This window comes from Parus major, chromosome 1 (genome assembly GCF_001522545.3).
Source record: "Parus major isolate Abel chromosome 1, Parus_major1.1, whole genome shotgun sequence".
NCBI lineage: Eukaryota > Metazoa > Chordata > Aves > Passeriformes > Paridae > Parus > Parus major.
The window spans coordinates 61,548,510-61,567,948 of NC_031768.1; the positions used below are offsets into that span (position 1 = coordinate 61,548,510).

The following is a 19,439-nucleotide window of genomic DNA, read 5'->3' on the forward strand; positions in this document are numbered from 1 at the left end:
ACTTATTAAGGAAAAAAACCTATTTTCCTATGGTAGAACATAGTAGCTGAGGCACAGCATGTGCTAATAACTACAATCTCCAGACTGATACTTGCTTACAACTGGATAGCTTGAGTGGTGGGACTTGGTTTTGCATGTTAGTGCCTTCTAACTTCTTGAACTTGTATTTCTCGGTGGCAGTGCAACCATCTGGTGCATCAGCTGCCCCACTCAGATTTGTGTCACTTGTTCATGATGTGCTTTGTCCCATCATCCAGATCTCTAAGGAAGATTGTAGTCCTTGTCTGTCCTAGTGTCAGCCATTGCAGTAGGTGGCCAGTGGATGGCTGCCTGCTAGACTTTGCACTGCTGATCACAACATTTCAAGTCTGGCATTTGGTCCAGTTTTCAGTCTACCTTGGTGCCTATGCTCTGTGTGTGCTTCATCAGTTTCAAGAGTGTCAAAAGCCTTGCTGAAGCCATGATAAACATTAGCTATGCTTTCCCCTCATTCACCAAGCTGGAAATGCCACTGTAGAAGGCCATCCAGGTTTGTGTGGTATGATTTACCTGTCGTGAATCCATAGTGACTATCCCAAATCACCTTTTTGTCTTTAATGCATTTGAAAATGGCTTCTAGGAATCTTTGTTCACTCTTCTTCCCAGAGCTAAAGGTCTTCTAGCACCCTGGATCCTCCTCCTTGCCCTTTTTTGAAGATTGCACTGACATTTGCTTTCTTCTAGTCCTTGGGAACTTCCCCTGTTCACCATGACCTTTCAAACATAGTTGAGACTGAGTTACTTGCTCTGCCCTCCATGAAAGTAAGACTGTCAGGCTGTACTGTCAAGCTTACACTGTAATCATGCAAGATTTTGAGTCATATGTGAGTTTAAATGTTCTTTTGGATATACATTTTATTTAAAATGTCTTTCTCCTGCCAAGTAAGATTAAAACTGGAAAACAAGCAAAGTATTTGTTCAAAGAAATGAATTATTGGGCATTTTTGTTAATCTTCTGATGGAAAAAACAACATATATGCGGGTGTTGTCCTTTTTCATTTAAAACAAAAGGCAGCTCATTACGACTGCTGTCTAAAGTGGGACTGGTAGTAATCACGTGTATTTTAAAAAAGAGAATTGCCATTGGGCATTGGTCATCAATAAGGAAAGTAATTTTCTTTTCTTTTCCCATTTCATGGCAACTGGCAGTTATACACCACAATGTGGTCTCCTGTTCCATGTTTCACAATTTTGAATGAAAGTTGTGACTTTCGTTCTTTGTCCTTCCTTCACATCTGATACAAAATTCATGAAGAGTCAGCAAGTGCATTTGTTCAGTGGTGAGAAACTTCAATGGAAACCATTTTTGCATCTAGTGATAAGAGCCATCAGTAGGTAGAAAATAATTTGTTTATCTGAAATATGGGAAGTCTAGAATTGCAGGGACTGTGTTCTCTGTCAAGGTTGCCCAGTTAAGACTTAGGCTGCAGAAAGATCAGGCAATTGCTTATTTATTTATGACAGTCTTGAAATCATTTATGTTTGTTGTATGTGATACTCATGAAAGAGGTATATACTGCATTTGAAAGTATGATGTATTCAAGTACAAAGCACTGTAGTGTTGAGCCTTTTTCATATTTTTTTAAAAATTATTTTAAACTTTAATATTATTTTGTTGTATTTCTTTGTTTTCCCTTGAACTTAGTAACTATAAGAAGGGAGAAGACTTCTGTCTTGATGATGGAGTTACTAATTTTTCTGTAAGTCTTTTTACTTGGCTACAGTGAACACATTTTGTAGTGATTACTTCCTTGATGTATGAAAAGTACTTCTCCAGTTCCTTTTGTAACAGCATTGGTGTTGGATTGCATAAACTATAACTTAACCTGAGCTGATAAAATTTGTGTTCCTGCAATCAAACTGCAGAGCTGCTTGGTCCATGTAAAGAAATGGATATCTTTGTCTATATTCATAGTGTATAAGTTGGTCTGTAGCTGAACTAATTAGTTTTAGTCAGTCCTGACTGAAAAGGTATTTGAAAACCAGTAGAAAATTTGTTATTTAGGTATTTTGCTTCTGAAAACCAATAGAAAATTCTTTATTTAACTATTTTGCTTCTATATTGGTATTTTCTATGTTAGACTAGCTAACTGTATACTAAAGTTGCAAGTTTTTGTTCAGCTTTAAAACATCTGAGGAATTTTTAAAACAATTTGCCCCTTCTTACATTTTACCAGAATTAACTCTTGTAATTATGGTGACTTAGATTGTTTATACTGCATAACTGAGTTACCAGATGGATACAGACCATTCCATACTTTTCTGGAACAGTTCATATCTTCAAGATAATCTATTTCAAATACTTGAAGTTCGGCTAGCAGTGTAAATGTGAAATAGCAGTACAAATATTTGAACATGTTAAGATGAAAGGTCATACGCTTCAAATAGGGGAAGTGTCTGATCAGGTTAAAGCTGTAACTTTCCACCATGTTTTAAAACAAAACAATCCACAAAGTTAGAGGAATGTGTTAGTATTCAGTGAGAAAACTTGGGGAACTTAAACTGTGTGGATATTTGTATGTTACTCTGTGCTGTTGTGGGAGATTACCTGGTTCTCTGGCCCACGGAACAGGGGACTACTGCTAGTTTCATAGGATAAAACCAGTGAAAAGAAAAAGCAAGGACCAAGTTCACTGGCTCCTCCTCATCTGTTAAGCACAGAAGTACTGCTTGCTTTTATACCTTCCTATCACTGTGTTCAGCATGAGGGGATAATTTTGCTTCTTATGTCTTGATGGTGAGTAATGTTGTAGATGGAGAGCGGAGCAGATCGATAGCAGTTGACAGAAACCGAGTGAAACTGGGAAAACATGGTATAAGCATGGAAGTGTTTGAGGGTTTTTCATATAATGGTAACTAGTGTAGTGATGTTTTAGTGATTACTGCTGAGGCTGGACAGGAAGGATGTGCTTGATTATATGAATCCTGATTTGGTGGAAAGAGAGGAAAAGAAGAGGCAAGAGTTCAAGCTACTTTAACACACTGATGTTAAATTGTTTTGGAAAGTTGCTACAGCTCCTAGTGCTATTCCAAAACAAATCAGTAAATTGCTGACACAAATATGCAGCAGCCCTGGAGTTCTGGACCCTCACAGTACCTTCCCACTAAAGCTAGCAGTTGCAAAGTGAGACATTCCTATATCACCTATGTGTCCTTTACTACCAGAAAATATAGATAACACTCTCAAAGTAGCCCAGTACCTATTAACCATTTCCTTTTCTCTGGGGAATGGGAGAACACATAGTAGTTGACTTTTTCTTGGCAAGGTATAAACTAGCACTTCTAGCTCGGGAGGCTGGTTGCTTATCCTCCCAATTTTATTGAGCAGTTTAGATGTTTGGTGGGTTTTCCAAAAATCCCACTCTGTGTGTATATCTCTGTAGTGTGTGTGTGTATTCTGTGTGGGTTTAAGTAGATATTTAACATGAAATCTACAAGTTAGTGTTCCTAAAACCTATTTCTTCTTTAAATATTTAAAACCTCTGATATCAAAGTTGTTATTATTAACCTGCTATCATAGGATATCTTCAGTCAGCAGAGTAATAGATGGCTATAAAACAAAGTCCCCTTTTTTGGCTTTCAGATGGTTTAAATATGTGACATTACAGCAAAAATAATGGTGAAGATGATAAATACTGGAATATATTGTAAAATATAAATCTAGACTAGATTGCTAAATGAGTTTCCTAGTTTTTTGTTCTGGCACTTCTGCTTCTGAAAACCATATGGTACATTATCGAGTTCCAGCTTGCTTTGGTTTTGCCTTGCTGCTGAAAATCAACCCTAGAACTGCAATATGTTTCATGATCCTTTCCTCAACAAAAAAAAAAAAAAAAAATTGTGTTAAAAGTTGTTTAACAACACGTAGTGTTATAACTGTTCTCACTTTCCATCACTTTCCATATTGTGCTGTTTTCCTTTCTTTTATCTGTGCTTTGATTTCACAGAACACAGAGTATGTGCATGGCTGCTTCTGTTCTTTTTGGCTGAGTTTTTTTGCCTTTTTTTTGTTTGGGGGTTTTGGGTTTTTTTGTACTTCCCCTTTGGCTCTATTGAATTACCGTATATGTCTAAATTCTCATTTTGGAAGTTCATTGAAATTTGTTGTAGTTGACAATTATTCTTCCATTCTTCAGTGCCTTCATAGCACTGAAGCGCAGCAGAAGTGTGTTCAGTGGAACCATTGGAGCTCTCAGGCATGCAATGCTTCAGTGCCAGCTTATGGAAGCTCATTATCAAGCTCTATTTTTCCCCAGGATTGATTAATACTTTTGTGTAGCAACCATCGCTGCAAAATACATAATCAAACTTATATGAGGCGTTCCATATACAGACAAATCTTTTCCATGGAAGTTTTTAACTGGTTGTTTGCTATGATTTTTTTTTTTTTAAATAACATCACAAAGAAAAGCTAAAATTATGTGAGTTTTGATGACTTAGGGTTAGTAGATCCTTCCTATATCCAACTTAATAATGGTTTTTTGTTAGGAAGGGTGAAGTTTTTTCTTAGTTAAGTGTAGTTTTTTTTTTTGCCTTAGAGATCAGATTCTTTCCAATTTGTTTAAATTGTATCCTTGATTGCAGATGCATTGAAAGCTTGTTTTAAATTTCCTAGAAGAAGTCATCATCCTCAGCAGAAAGTAAGGATTCAGAATTCTTTCATGTATTGTAATGTAGGAATATGCTGCTTTTGTTGAGAAGAAAGCAGCATCACATTTATTGCACAATTTATACTACCAGTCAGATATGTTTATTTTAATATTTTCTGTTTGAAAATAAATATAGAAACAAGAGTGAAGGCTGTGTAGTTCATAGCCTTTTCTGCTTCTGTTTGGTGTGAAAATTCATGGAATGAAGCATCCTCATAAAACATTTCAGTAATTGTCCTTTCTCTTTAAAATGTGTGTTTTCATGTGCATGATATGAATCTTAGATTAATTTTGGTTTCTGATACAGTAGATTCCTCCCAAGATACTTGAGGCGTTCAGCCCCTGTTGAATTAATCTGCTCAGAAACTGACATTTGGGAGAATTGGATGACACATGAAAATTGAATTTCAAGTCAGTTAGTCACTGTAGGTTACTAATACAGTCAATGGGGAGAAATAAGCATGTCCAGAAGATGAACCCTTTCATGGTGTACGAAGGTGACTAAAGATCTGTACTTTTTTTTCCTCTTTTTTTTTTTTTATGAGGTGAGAAGGTGCAAATTGCCTGGAGCTATAAGCGTTGAGGTAGCTTGGTTTTTCTGAGCAATCTGTTGCAAATGGGTCTGGTTGCTGAATCTGTGTGCTTGTCTGTTCAATAAGGTTTGGAAGGGTAGTTATGCCTGAACAGTGTCTGGGACTCAGGCATGTCCTCATCTCTCCCCTTCTCTGTGCCGTGGGACACTTAATGCTGAGTAAGCTATGACCTGAATGCCAGATTCCAAGACCTACAAAGTCACCCCAAGTGCTTACCTATGTTTCCTCAAAAGACAGCTCTTCCAATCCCTCTGCAAGTTGTGACACTACTTTGCAAAGTCATACTTTCAGTTATAGAAACTCCACTCTAAAAATACATGAGAATTACACACTTGGCAAATAAGTTATCTGAGGTACATCCTCTGCTAGCTGAAACCTGTTTTTCCCTAGGAAGCATTTCTTTACTCAAATGGTGGTCAAATGCTGGAACAGGCTTTCTAGAGTTGTGGCCAAAGTCCCAAACCTGACAGTACCTTAAGAGGTATCTGGATAATGCCCTTAGCCACAACTTGGTCAGCCCCCAGTCAGTCAGGCAGTTGGACTAGGTGATCATCATAGGTCCCCTCCAACTAAAATAGTCTTGTCATATTCTGTTGCCTACAGATTGAGCTTTTGCCATAACTGAGTAAAACCCATGAGCCCTCAGAATGTTACAGAATTATACATTTTATAGAGCAGCCAGAATGACATTCTCTAGAAAGAGACTATAGTTTACACACTATATCAAAAAATAGCAGTTGGCTTTATTTTCTGTCCCTTTATTTTTAAAATAGAGGATAAAATACATGGGAAAGGATTTGGGTTGTAGATCTATCTTCCACCAAGCCCTTGGTCCATTACTAAGTCTTTCCAATCTGATCTAATTGAGATATATCTTTTAATTTCTCTTCCAGCTCAAGTTTGTATTGTCACAGTGTATTGATACACATTGATGCCTATATTTACACAAAACTGGGTATATAGTGTATCTTTTCAGGGTAAAAAACTTCAGGAGTGATATTGAAATTCATAACATTTGATTTTTTTTTAATTAAATGCTATTTTTAATAACTAAACAATGTTCTTCCTTTGGCACTTCCTTTTATACTATACTTGGGGTAAAAAGGTCAAACACATCCATCATTCTTAAATATTATGGGCTTTTAACTTGCTATATCAGCAAACAGGAATCTGAGCTGTCAGAAACCATGTTGGGAAATAGGAAATTCTGTTCTAGTCCATAATACATTTGGACTGTTGCAAACAGGCAGATTGATCAGGGAAGATGCCTGTTGAGGCGACTAGCCGCTGTGCAGTATTAGCTGAAACCTCAGTTAGCCCTTGCTACCTGTTTGCTGTGCAGTGTGAGCTCTGTTTCCCATCACTTCCGCTTAGCATTGTGAAACTGAATTCCTAGGGACTTCAAAAAACAAATCATGAAATGAGAATTATCTGATTGAAGTCTTAAAGTTTTTATTTTTAGAGGTTGATGTGTTTAACCACTGGCCATGACCGGATGCCTCAGAAAGTTCCAGAGTTCAGTGACTGCCCCTAGCACGGCATCCTTCTAATTTCCTGTAAACATGGATTAGCTTAAAACTTTGAAGCCCAAATGTTTGTCTGTTGCATTATCCAGATTCCTTGAAACACTTCTCTTATCCTTATGCTTATACTTTTGCTTATTTATAGATACAATAGTGGTATTATTTTAAGTAGCAAATTTTCTGTGCACTATCTGCTAACCAAAGACTGTGTCAATGCTGATGAGACAGATTAGATTTGCTGTAAATGAGGCAAATAAAACTTTGCTTAGGCAAGCTGTGAGAATTGAGAATGCAAAATAGAAGAGACAAAGAAGCAGCAAGTAGATCAAAATTGTAATTATTTCTTAATAGTAAGGAATGAGACACACTTGTGGAATGTACACTGCCACTGACAGATGTGGGCACTAACAAGTCTTGAACATTCATCATTGACATTCGATGCAAAATTTAAAATTTGTCTTTTAGTGGTTCTTCACAGAGAACTTTGTATTTTTATAAAACATAGCTAAAAATCATCTTTGCCTGCCCTTCTCAATGGTCAGCTTTTTCAGCTGATCATTTTCAACATGAAAAGAAGGGGAAGAAACACAAGTACAGTAAGAATTTTAAAAACTTTTCATAAGTAAATTTGTTTTCTAGGAAAAAAAAACCCAAACAGTTCTTGGATCTTTCCAGCCTGCCTTTCTACAAAAAGCAATGGAAGTTTATTGAGATCTGTAGGTTTTGAATGCCAGTGCCAATGAACGGTCTCACCATCTTCCCCAATCTCCCTGTTTCCAGTTGCTTCTAGGGATATTCTGTCAGCACAGTCAGTGGTGCTGACAGTATCTTGCAGCAATGGTTAAAGATTAAATGTTTACTGATTTTATTATCTGTCAGCTGCCTTTTAGAAAAATGATGCAGAGTTGCTTGGTCTGTCCTCTCAAAATACAGGCCTTAGAAGCATGTCACTGAAAACATAACTTCTTGCACTCACTTTTTCCAAACATGCAGCTGCTGTCTGTGTAAGCTGAAATACTTCAGATTGTATTTGTTTTTTATAAAATCACAAGCATGTAAATTGCTATTGCAGCATATTATGTAACAATTAATTCTGTACGGGTTTCCTCCCTGGTTCTGAAACCCAAGATTTGTTAATGGATTTTACTTTTACCTAGACCTTTACTATTTTTCATGAAGAAAGTTTTAAACTCCGTATCTAGAGCAGTTAGATCCTTATAGACAGTACTAGCAGATGCTAGGGTAGAGAATTGTGTAGTCATGGGAAACCTGCAAATTGGAATTTGCTCAAATAAATATACTGGGAAATAGAAGAATTAGAACTGTGGTGTTTTAGAGTGTTGCATCACATTACTTGGACAAATATTGAAGTCTGTAGGACATTTCTATAAATAATGGTGAGAAGCCCGTTTTTGTCTGTCATTGATACTGAAACCAGAAGATAATTCAAGGAAAAAAAAAGAAAATTCTAATATATCTTCTGTATAACACAGAGATTATGTGTGCTGAGTCTGCTGAATTAGTGTGGTACAAAGCTTAATCTAAAGTTTTCAAAACTTTATTGGTTAGTAGCCAATGTACATGTGGAGAGAGGAAGCTTTTATTAAGTTTAAATGAAGATGAGAGACAGTAAGATATTTTAAAAGGTGACTTTAAGAAAGATGTACTTGGAAGTAACACTTCACAACCATGAAATTTGTAAGCCTTTGGCAATTTAAAATAATTTAAGGTACTGTTTTAATTTAGCTTTTTCTGATGTCAGGTGCTCCTATTTAATAATCATATACTCTCTGTAATACATGTTAGATAGATCTTTTGTATTTTTCCATTTAATATGTTTTTTAAGTGATAGTGGGCTTGATTATGGAGAAGAGTAGTTCATAGCCTCATTAGCCTTGTTATGATATAAGCAGCAGATTTTGAACATACAGTCAATGGAAAAACAACTTGTGCTGTGTTTGTAACTGACATCACCTTAGCTCGACCACAGATGTGATTCCATCTGGCAATTTCTGTGCTACTAATGAATAACAACACTCAAGTCTTGCAGTATTCTTTGATCAGTAGCATGTAGGAACTTACTAATGCTGTTGGACTAGCCCTACAAATGGGAACTCCGGCATAGGTGAGGTGACAAACCCACAAATCATAGTAAGTTGGTATGGGAGCCACAGCAGTGTTAGTATCTTGAGTCTGTGTCTAGTTTTCCTTGCTCACTGGGCCACACTCTGTGGAGTCAACCTAGATGTAATGATTTCCCTTATAACAAAAGATGGGTGGAAAACATCTGCTTTGAAAACTAAAAGTAGATGTTTTTAATAATAAAATTATACTGGGTATGAATAACTGATGCTTTTTGCCTAGGAAGCTTTTACTTGTAAATAATTTAATGCTGATCAAATGTTAGGAATACAACTTGAAGTTAAAAGGAAGGAAAGTTACTTTTTTTATTGTAAGTAGGCTGTAGCTTTGAGTCCTTTTACATAAAAGTGTCTTTGTACACTTACTACATTTGAAAACATTAGATGTTAGTAATGTTAGAATTTTTTATACTTTAGATCACATTTAATCTGTCATCTCATGTTGTTGCGTTACAAATACCAAGACAATTTCAAACAGTGCTCTGTATCTAGTCTGCCTATGGGTTAGGACTTAAATAAGTGGTGCATAAGTGGTATTTGAAGTAATTTCTCACAAGAAGAGAAGGATGTGTGTTTTGCCCTGTATTTTTCTTCAGGTGAGGGTGTGCCAGTGGTCCCTTGCTCTTGTTGGGATTAAAAACCACAGCTGTGAGGTTGCCAGAAAACAATACTGGATGTTTTCAGTTTAGATCTGAAGAGACTAATAGAGGGAAACCATCTTTTTCAGCTTTCTGAAATGTCTCTAATATTAATATTTAATAAAAGGTATTTCTGCCTATAGTATTATTTAGGGCAGACATATGTAAATTATAAAGCAAAGTTCAGAAACATACATTCATGTCTCTTAGTAAATGCATGGTATAAAGTAGTACAGTGTTTGAGAGATTGCTTTAGAATCCAATTGATTATTTCTTTTCTTTTTCTTTTACAAAGTATTTCCCTCCCTTCTTTCTGGCTTACTTGAGAAATGAAATCATAAACTGTATTGCAGATTATAAAGTCAGAAGTTGGTTCATTCTGAGTTAGTATATCCTGTCTGGGAATCAAGAGGCTAAATTAAAAATGCAGTTATAAAACGGCATATATTTGGAAGCTTTGTTCTCTTAAACCCGAACCTTCTGTTGACTGACGTTAGATGATCCAGAAGCAGATGCTGCAGCAGCTATTTGTTGATTTAGTTGCTATGGTGACATGATACATTCATGTACAGCAGGAAGCTCACTGTACGTTGGCTAATTTGATAGGAAGGAAGGCTTGAGGTAGGTATTGCTGACTGTATTGTTAATTGATCCTACCTTTCACATCCTGCCTCCACATGCTTCGTGGATGCACAGCTATAGAGGAAGGTGAAGGGAGATCCTCCTGCGTGGCGCTCAGGTTGAGGTGCCCTGTTCGCAGGAGGGGGGGCAGTGTTCAACACATCCCCGAAGATTACCTCAGTATTAAGTGAATGGAACAGATTGGAGCAGCCGGAGTGGTGCCTGTTGAATCTTCCTTCATCCTTTGTCACTGTGGTAGCACCAGTTGAATGAGAGAAATAAAAGGATGCGAGCAACAGTAAGTCAAAGTGCTAAGGTTTTTGAAATGGGTTATGAGATAAAGCATGTCACTAATTAACATCTTGATTGGAACTATTAGTGGAGAAAAATGTAATTGTTCTGAATACGTGCCCTAATGACAGAGCATAAATGTGGCTCTGCCTGGAAGTTGTTTTATTATATTCACCCTTTTCTAGAAATACACCTTTTTGTAATCTTGTTGCAGACAGACTGTTAAAGATACAGTATACATCTTACAAAGAGCTTGTCTGTGCCACCCTCCTGACAGATTCAGTGTCTTAAAATTCTTTGAAGCCAGAATGACCATGAGTATTAACTACGATGTTTTCCTAAATTTGAAAAATATTCAGAAATTAATCTACCTTTGTTTTTTTGGGTAAAAATCTCATGAGTACTGCTGAGCTAATTTCAGTTGCAGTAGTTACAGACAAACCACTGCTGTCTTTTTTAATTTTGATGTTGATTTCTATTAGCAGTGCATTTAGAAATACGATTTTGGTGAAGTCTGTCCATTATTTGTGATTGCTGGCAATCCTTTGCTACTGACTCAGCACCTATAATGATATAATGCTAAATATAGATGTTTTAAGATTAATAATAAAAATAAAAAAAAAACAAACAAAAACCAAAAAAAAAAAAACCAACCCAAGCCTGAAACACTCTTCTCTTTCCTAGTAAAACATTTCAGAAAATAGTATTGATTCTGCTAGTATAGCTATGGTTTGATTCTATTATCTTTAAATTATGGTTTTAAAGATCAGAGCAAACATTTTAGAACACCTTACCCTCTTGCTTTTTAGGAAGTTTGTTTGTAGGAAAAAACTCAAAACTCCCCATAACCCAAAAAAACACACACATTCCCCTAAATGACTCCAGAATGAGGGAAAAACAGAACTCTGCTTTTTAGTAATACTGTTTTGCTTCAGCTTGTAATCTTCCTTGTTGTACAGGAATGGTCTCTTACTATATAGTTACAATTAAGTGTGCTTTAACCACAGATTGTAATGTAGCATACTCTTGTTTCTTCATGTTATATATTTAATAATAGCAATGACTAAAATTATTGTACCATGTTCTAGCTTCTCTCCCCCTCCAGTTTGTCCTTCACATCTTATGTCCCTGCATTTTTTGGTATTTTAATGTGTATGCCAAGCTAGGAATCAGCTTTGTTGCTAATGGATTGCTTTGTTTGTTTGTTTATTATGATATATTTAGTGGTAGATCCATAGCATTCTTGTTATTTATGTTCAGAGGGTTTTAGCTTGGTTGGAAAATTCGTTCCAGATTTCATTCATTCTGAAAAAATATGTAAATTCACAAAGCATAACTAACTTATTTTAGAAGAAGATACAAAGTAACCCTTTCAGTTCCTTTCCCCTATAGAGTGAGGCAGTGGATGGCTGGGGAGAGAGCAGGATTCAAAATGCCCCTTTACACTGAAATTCAGTCTAGTTCCTTTGGTTTTCTTGCCTTTGTGGCTGTAGACAGTGCTAACCTATGGAGAGAACAGAGTCCCAGTTCTCATGTGGGCTTTCCCACAATTTCACATATGACACAAATGTTTAGTATGATTTGGTTTCTTTAGTCTCAGTCAGGATTAAATAATTTAACCTTTTTCTTTTTCCCTTCAGGAGACTGATAGTCCTTGGTACTGAAGGATGGGTTTGCGAGCCAGGATATTCTGGAGACAGAACAAGCTTGATGATTTATTTTTCTTTGTTGCAAAGACAAAAATCTTTCTCCCATAGCCCAGTAACTTTAAAATTATAGTTTCAGTTTTTCAGCTAACAGCTGCTTTGGAATAAGCCTATAAGTATTAGGAAAGTTATTTTTTTTTAATGATGTTTTACATTCAGTGGCTATTAACTTCTTCTACAGACAGAAAAGATTTTAAGTATAAAAGCATTTATTTGGACAACACAGTTTGTTACATGCTAGAAAAGATTTGAAAATTTGGCTGTAAATACTAAACTTGTAAACAAAGTTTTATTGTATCTGACTTGATTCTCTTGATGTTTGTGCTGGCTTAAAAGAATTAGAAACTGTTTCAGGCAGTCCTGTCCTGTTAGAAATACAGCTATTATTTGAACAGTGGCTCTAAAACGTGTGATATTTAAGACCATTATGATGTGATAAGGGTAAGTTAAACTCTAACATAAACCTTATTCAAATTTGGTCTGCAAAAAATTCTCAAATTAGGAAGATCCTCATAACTTTCTAGAGTAGTGTGAAGGAGAAGGTTAACCAATATCTTAATTTTGTTTTGTGTCTGTCTGAAAGACTATCTAGTATACTTCTAAACACAATAATTTGTTGTTTGGGTGTTGTTGTTCTATTGTGTTGCTTTTTTGGGTTTGGGTGGTTTGGGGTTTTTGTTTTTCACTTTGGACCAAATTTAAATTTTGTAGAACCTAAACAATAAATTAAGAGTATTATTAATATTTTGAATATGTAGGTTTTTTATTAAATAAAATCTCTTTTGCCTTATAGGTCCATTGCATGTATGTAATTGATAGAAATGGCAAAATAATTTTGAGGCACTTGTTTTTGACTGGTTGTATGGTGTGTGTTTATTTGAGGGGGAAGCTTTACTCTTTAGCCTTTCAAATTTTATTTGAGACTTGCTTTTGCATATGTATAATGCTGAGCAAAAGAGAAATGCATCAAACTTGCTGTGAGATCTTTTGCAGTTAGCTTTTAGAGCTCTTTGATTTTTTTCATTGTTTACTTATCAGCTTTTTTTTTTTCTTCTTCTTCCACCAGGACAGAATAGTTTGGACTTCTAATTGCATTTACAGTTTCTGCTATGGAGAGATGTTGCCTTAAAACAGTGAAGATGTTAATGCTTAGGGATTAGTCCTAATCTGTTTTTGTTTTCTGCTCTACTGCTCTACAAGTCTTTCACCTCATCTAGGGTCCTTTTCAGGATGAATCCAGTTTTGGTATTAGTATTTCACAATGATGTCCACAGTTTTATGTTTCCATCTTTCTTACTAACCACCTGATGGAGACCAGTTATTAATTGTGCAAGTCTATGTCTATTTATAGTTTGTCACTTTTTTTACCCCTGAAAGTACCAGGGAAGCTTTTCCTTCATGTTGCAATGTAAATACTCATCTGTCATGGTGCCACAAGTCTAATGCTGTCTTTCTTTTCTGTCAGGTAGCTGAAATTATTTTGAAACCTCTCCTGGTACATGACTACTTCTGTTAGGAGGATGGATGTTCAAGTAGAGAAGCTTATAGAAGTGCGTATTTTGCAGAATGAAGGGTTGGTTTTAATTGTTATTTCAGTGGAGTTAATGGGCTTTTTGGCCTTAATTAGTGTGCAAACAAACATATCCAAAACAAGATTACCTAACCCTATATTTTAAATTCCATTCTGCCCCCACTGTGCTCCAATGAAGAAAGAAGTTAACTGTGTATTCATCTGGCATGAGCAAAATCTTAGGTTGCTTATTAAAGTATTCTGTATACCTAATGACAGATTAGTAAGATACAAATCAGATATATTTTGTATTGTTGCTGTTTTGCTTTTGAAAGACACTGCTGTGACCATATTGGCAGAGTGAAATACCTTTAAGGATCTTATTTTGGCTTTTGGAGCCTCTGCTTCTTGCTGATAAAAATTACTTCTAGACCTTTATGGAGATAAGTGTTAACATTTGGCCTTAAATTTTTCCTTCCTTTGGAGGAGCCTGCTGAGCCAAGGTGACTGCAGCTCTGCCTTGCACAGATTTCCCTTCTACCTTTTGTTACTTACATTCTTATGGGGGTTTCCTTAAGACTCCAGCCATTTTTATCAAGTTAATTTCTTTCGTGTTAGAAACAAGCTGAAGACTTGAAAAAAAACATTAAACTCCTTTTCTGGTTCAGTCTGCAGAAACATCCTGCATTTTCTCTTGCAGATAGAGAAGAGTTTTACTGAATAAAAATGAGTAACATTGAGCATTCTCATCTTTGAACATTTGTATTTCTATTGATTCTTTAGATGCAAGATCTGAATACTTTCCATCCTGCTCACACTGATGTAGTAGTAAATCTTATATGAGATCTTAAGATATAATAATTTTAAAATAATTGTATCTGTTAATGATAGTATGTGAAAGTGTTACATATCTCTATAGAATGTGAATATACTACTTGAGTTACAATAAAATTATATTCAATTTGGAATTCTTTAGGGAGAGAATTATTACAGAGTAGTTTTATATAAGAATTGTTGTATTTGAAAAATGTATTTGTCACATCTGACCAGCTCAAATTGTGATTTAAGGTGAAGAATAGATTTTCAAAACCACTCAGGAGTGTGTTCCTTATTTAATCCTTCAAAAAGGAAAAAATACTGTAGTGCTTCTTCAGGATACTGTCAGTAATTGTTTACATATTAGTAAATTAAATGTGCTCTGAATGTTCGTGGAGACTGAGGCCAAGTGTCATGAAGCAAGTCAGTTTTAGTAAATCTCTTCTTGTAAACTGCTGGTAAGAGTGATCTCAGGAACAGTTTTCAGTTCTTTATGGACCTGTGTTATGCTCAGGACTGCTATAGCATATTCATTATTGCAGGTGACTGTTCCATCCACCATTTGGGAATGTTCCCAAATACTGTTTACTTTGCTAATGTAGACGTGGCTTTAGGTATCACTGATGTGGTCAAGGCAATGTAGCAGTTCTCCCAGGAGAGATCAGAAATATTAAAACCCCTTGGTTTGCAGATTGGGTACAAAGAGATGGGATTATTAAAAAAAATACTGAAGAAGGTGGCGGAAATTAATTCAGAACTGTTTTTCAGCATACCCCACAGCACAAAATCTAGGGAGCATATAAGTAGTAGGAGATGGTTTTAAAATGTCTAAAAATAAAATTTCAGGAACTTACTGCCTGCCATAGGAGGTTGTGGAGGCAATTCAAATTGTAAGTGAATTCAAAGATTTTAGCAAACATATGGACAGTAAGAGAGATGGACTGCAGGAAGTGACCTGGTTCACATACACTCCTTAAACAGCATATGATATGTTAGAGTCAAAGGGCTAGATGGGCTGCTGACCCAGACCATCAGGTCATTTCCTGTGTTCTTGCTTGGCTCCAGTTTCTGCCTGAGTTCAAATAGCAGTTTCATGAAATGCACACTGAGCTTTCTAATACATGCCATTATTAGTTTTGTTAGAAGGCTTTTTGTTAGGAGGTCTTTGTCAATCCGGATAATTAAATTAAACTACTACAAAGCTTAGTATGTTACTCATTTGGTTTGGATTTATCTTCTAAAGTTGCCTATACAGAATAAATAAAGTACCATTGAAAAGTGTGAAATTTCACTTCTAAAATTGATAGTTTTGACAACTGATGGTTCAGGTATTTCAAACTTCAGCCATTCAGTGGCCACTTTTTTATTTTTGCAAGAACTGCTTTTAACATAAGTGCATGTCTGCACTCTCATATTGTCAACTTGTATGCTAATCTCTGGAAGGAGATTTTTTATTGGTTTTCATCGAGAACTGTATTGAGGTCATGTGGATCATCATTAAACAACTGCTTAAAGGAAGCAATTTATAGTCACAGTGGAAGTGACATAGAACTAGTTGACCTAATACTCCTATTTCTTAAGGGCAATGTCTTAACATGTTTTGAGACAAAAATACATTGAGTGAAAATTTTGATAGTATTCAGAAATTGCACTTTAAAATTTTATTAGGTTCTGTTATAGTTGGTTGTGCTTTAAAAGTGCTTGTATGATTCTAGAACTTATATCAAGGCTTCAGTATCCTAAGTTCAAATTATTTTGTTAAGATTATGAAGTTCTCGATTAGTGTTTGATTTAGTAAGAGAAATAGCCCTTGAAAGGTGCCCATTCTAAAGGTGGTTCCCACTGGGACAGTCATCACAAATGAGGTTTTTTCCTGAGTATCATAGTTATCTTAGAGGAGCAGGCACAGGATAGAATGCACGTCAGCCTTTGGGTAGCAGAACTTTAGGTGCTCTGATTAAAGCAACAGAATTTGTCACCAAAAAAGATTGAGGCAGAGGAAGAGAGGCTGAACCATCAGATTTTTCCAAAGTTTTTCTCTTAGTTCAAGCCAATTGGAATGTTTACCCCAGAAGAGGAAGGAGGTTGAGATCTAGAATATTCAGTGTGAAAGACATAGGCCCTGGTTTTCAGAAGTACTGATGTCAGAGTGTGTGAAGTAAATTGTTGGCTGATGGGGTGTGCAAGGCTGCACAAAGGCACCTCAATTAAGATGAAAGAGCTATAAATAAGCAACCCATAGATTTTTTTATTTTTTTTTTTACCTAGAACATGATGCTGTGTAAAATCCATGTTACATTTTCCTTCAGAGAAATTATCTTGCATCCTTCATTATGTGCTGCAGACTTTATTAGATAAGGGGAGTTCCTGTGAGTGACAGTCTCTTTTAAAAAATAGAACTTTTGTACTGTCTCTTCTAACCAGAAAGGTACAAATCTTTCTCTGCATAGCTTTAATTTTTCTTAATTCAAATCATATCTACTGAGGTGCAGAGTATCAGAAATGCTCTTCTCAAAGCTGTGATCACTCCATGGGGTTCAACTCAATGATTGGTCCAGAAATCACTTTTGGTCGTATACCTCCTCAACACAAAGACTGTTGAAGCCAGAGTTCATGAAACTTCTGAAATTTCTTCAGCCCTGATTCAGAATCTCTTTTGACACACTTGGCAGCATACACAGCCTACCTTGTAATATTGTTAAATAAAAATGTGAATGCTCTATATAAAAGCAAGGCTGAAGCTGGGAGTCAATGAAATACAATCAGGCCTTGAGTGGGCTAATTGTCCATTGACAAAAACCACTCTCCTCTTTCTGAGAACTGAGATCTAATTAAACTGTGTTAAGTTGGTTCATCTCCCCACCCTTTGGATTGGCAGTCAGATGTCATCAGAGATGTGAAAATCTGATGGCAGTCCTGAGTTTTGGAATGGTGCTGGATTCCATCAGTTGACCTGGTGCTTCTAAACAGTGCCTGTCTCACTGTTGCACCATGGCTGCTGTGCTGAGGCTTTAGCTTCTCAGAGTTGCTCTGAAGTGAGCAACAAAGGTGCTCACATGGGAGAAGCTGATTTAACACAAAACCAGGAGGCAGAGGGCCCACTTGCTGCAGTTGGGCCAGCATGTGTATTCCCATGCTCAAATCTGCTCTGCCAGCTGGAGCCTCAGGTTTGGATGGCCTGCAGCAAGAGGTCTGGGAGAGGAAAGCCAGCAGGTTCCCAAGACAACATTATTATCCAGATTACCAACATCAGGCATTCACACAGAATAAATAGGAACAACTGGGAATAGCAGTCAACTCACATTCCTTATTACTTTAAAAGCAGGAATCAAGGGCCAGCCATCACCCTAAAGCTTTTCTGCTTCTCACAGTTCATATGATGGTGACCAAGAATCTTGAGTTGAGAATGGTTCAGATTGACACATCAACTATAGCCAGAATGGCTCCTCCCAGGAGTTTGGGCACCTAAATCAGCCAAAAGAGGTGGGCAAATGTAGCTATCCAGCCCACACATAACAGATGGAGAGACATTCTCATGTACCATGAAGCTTTTAGGTACTTTTATTCCAGTCTGAACTTCAAGCTAAAATTTTCAATTCTAGGAGACGGAAGAGTGTATCAATGAAATATGTCTTCAAAACGTTATGTCTGCTTGGGTTGTCCAAAAAAGAAATTGTATGAACTCACCTATTCATATTTTGCTCCTTCATCACATTCTGAAGGTGATAATAGCCAGTTGTTAAAATACTACCTTCAAACACTTCAAAATAAACTCTGCCAATACACTATTTTCTGAAGACCTTTAAGTCTTCTTTGAAATTCATTACTAAAATCATCTTGTTTAGCTTATATTATGAATACTGACTCTTAGTGAATTTTATATTGAGCCATGCTTCAGAAGATCTGGAAGATTTATTAGCTTGATAAAACGTAAATATTGATATATTTCATTATTTTTTCTCAAACAGCCTAAAGCTTCTAGAAAAAACATGTGAAACAAGATAATATTTTTAGAGTGCTTGCTCAAACATGAGTTAATCAGTGTTGAATCACACAGCTCAATCTTGAAAATGTGAATATCTGTCATATTTCATCAATATGTCAGTGTTAGAAGTTAGAACTTGCCTTCTTTATAATTTGTGAAATTACTTCACCAGAAAATGAGAAATTCCTATGATTTCTGCCATTTTCTTATCTTTTCCTTTGTCTCTGGTATTCCTAAAATGAGTAATACTTAAGCTTCCAATTCTGGTTTTGTGTTTGTGAACATGGAAGATTTTATTTTCTTTTAGCAACTTAACAAAGTAAATTTTTGGAAACAATGCTCAAGAACTGTGTTTATAAAGATTTCTTTCCTTCTAATTTGTAGAGGGAGGAGGACATAGGCTCTATGTATACATGTGCAAGAAAGACTGAAGAAAGTTCTGTCCAGAAAGGAAATTATAAAATGCACCTGCTTTTTTAGCTTTTTAAGGTTTTTTTCTCCTTTGTTCATAATTTTAGCTAGGTTTTTCATGTTTACAAACTTCTTTTCCCCACAGAAAGGCAGGTTTCAAATAAAAATACAGAAATCTGAAATTGTAACAGGCTTCTGCTTTGGTACATACTTTCTGTGTTTATTTTGGCTGCTGTGTGCTTTGCTATCATTTCTGCATTGCTTAGATTTACAAAATTAGGATAACCAGCTTTCCACAAATAAAATTATACATATTGTTTCATGCTGGGCATCTAGTGCACTTACTTTGTCATGACTTCTAGTATTTTTTTATCATTAATGAATGTAAAAATATGCTTGGGTCATGTAAAGGGGGATGTGACCCAGTATTTTCCTTGTATTGAAAACTGTTTGTCAGGTGGTTGATGTCAAACACTGGGAATCCTAGGCTTCCTTCTAAAAGTTTAGGTAATGGTT

The 19,439-nt window shown here is 36.0% G+C and overlaps 1 protein-coding gene across 6 annotated transcripts in view; it reads left to right on the top strand.

Annotated features, from left to right (window-relative positions):
• FNDC3A (fibronectin type III domain containing 3A) overlaps positions 1–19,439 on the top strand; it is a 113,281-nt gene that overhangs the window by 18,854 nt on the left and 74,988 nt on the right. For 2 of the 6 annotated variants that reach the window (XM_019006633.2, XM_015625703.3), the window contains exon 2: positions 13,667–13,751. The exons of the other annotated variants lie outside the window; for them this stretch is intronic. Coding sequence is in view for 1 of the 2 variants with exons in the window: in XM_015625703.3 (XP_015481189.1) it covers positions 13,701–13,751 (51 nt within the window). In the remaining variant the exon portion in view is untranslated. The remainder of the gene's footprint in view (positions 1–13,666; positions 13,752–19,439) is intronic. 6 annotated transcript variants of the gene reach the window in all.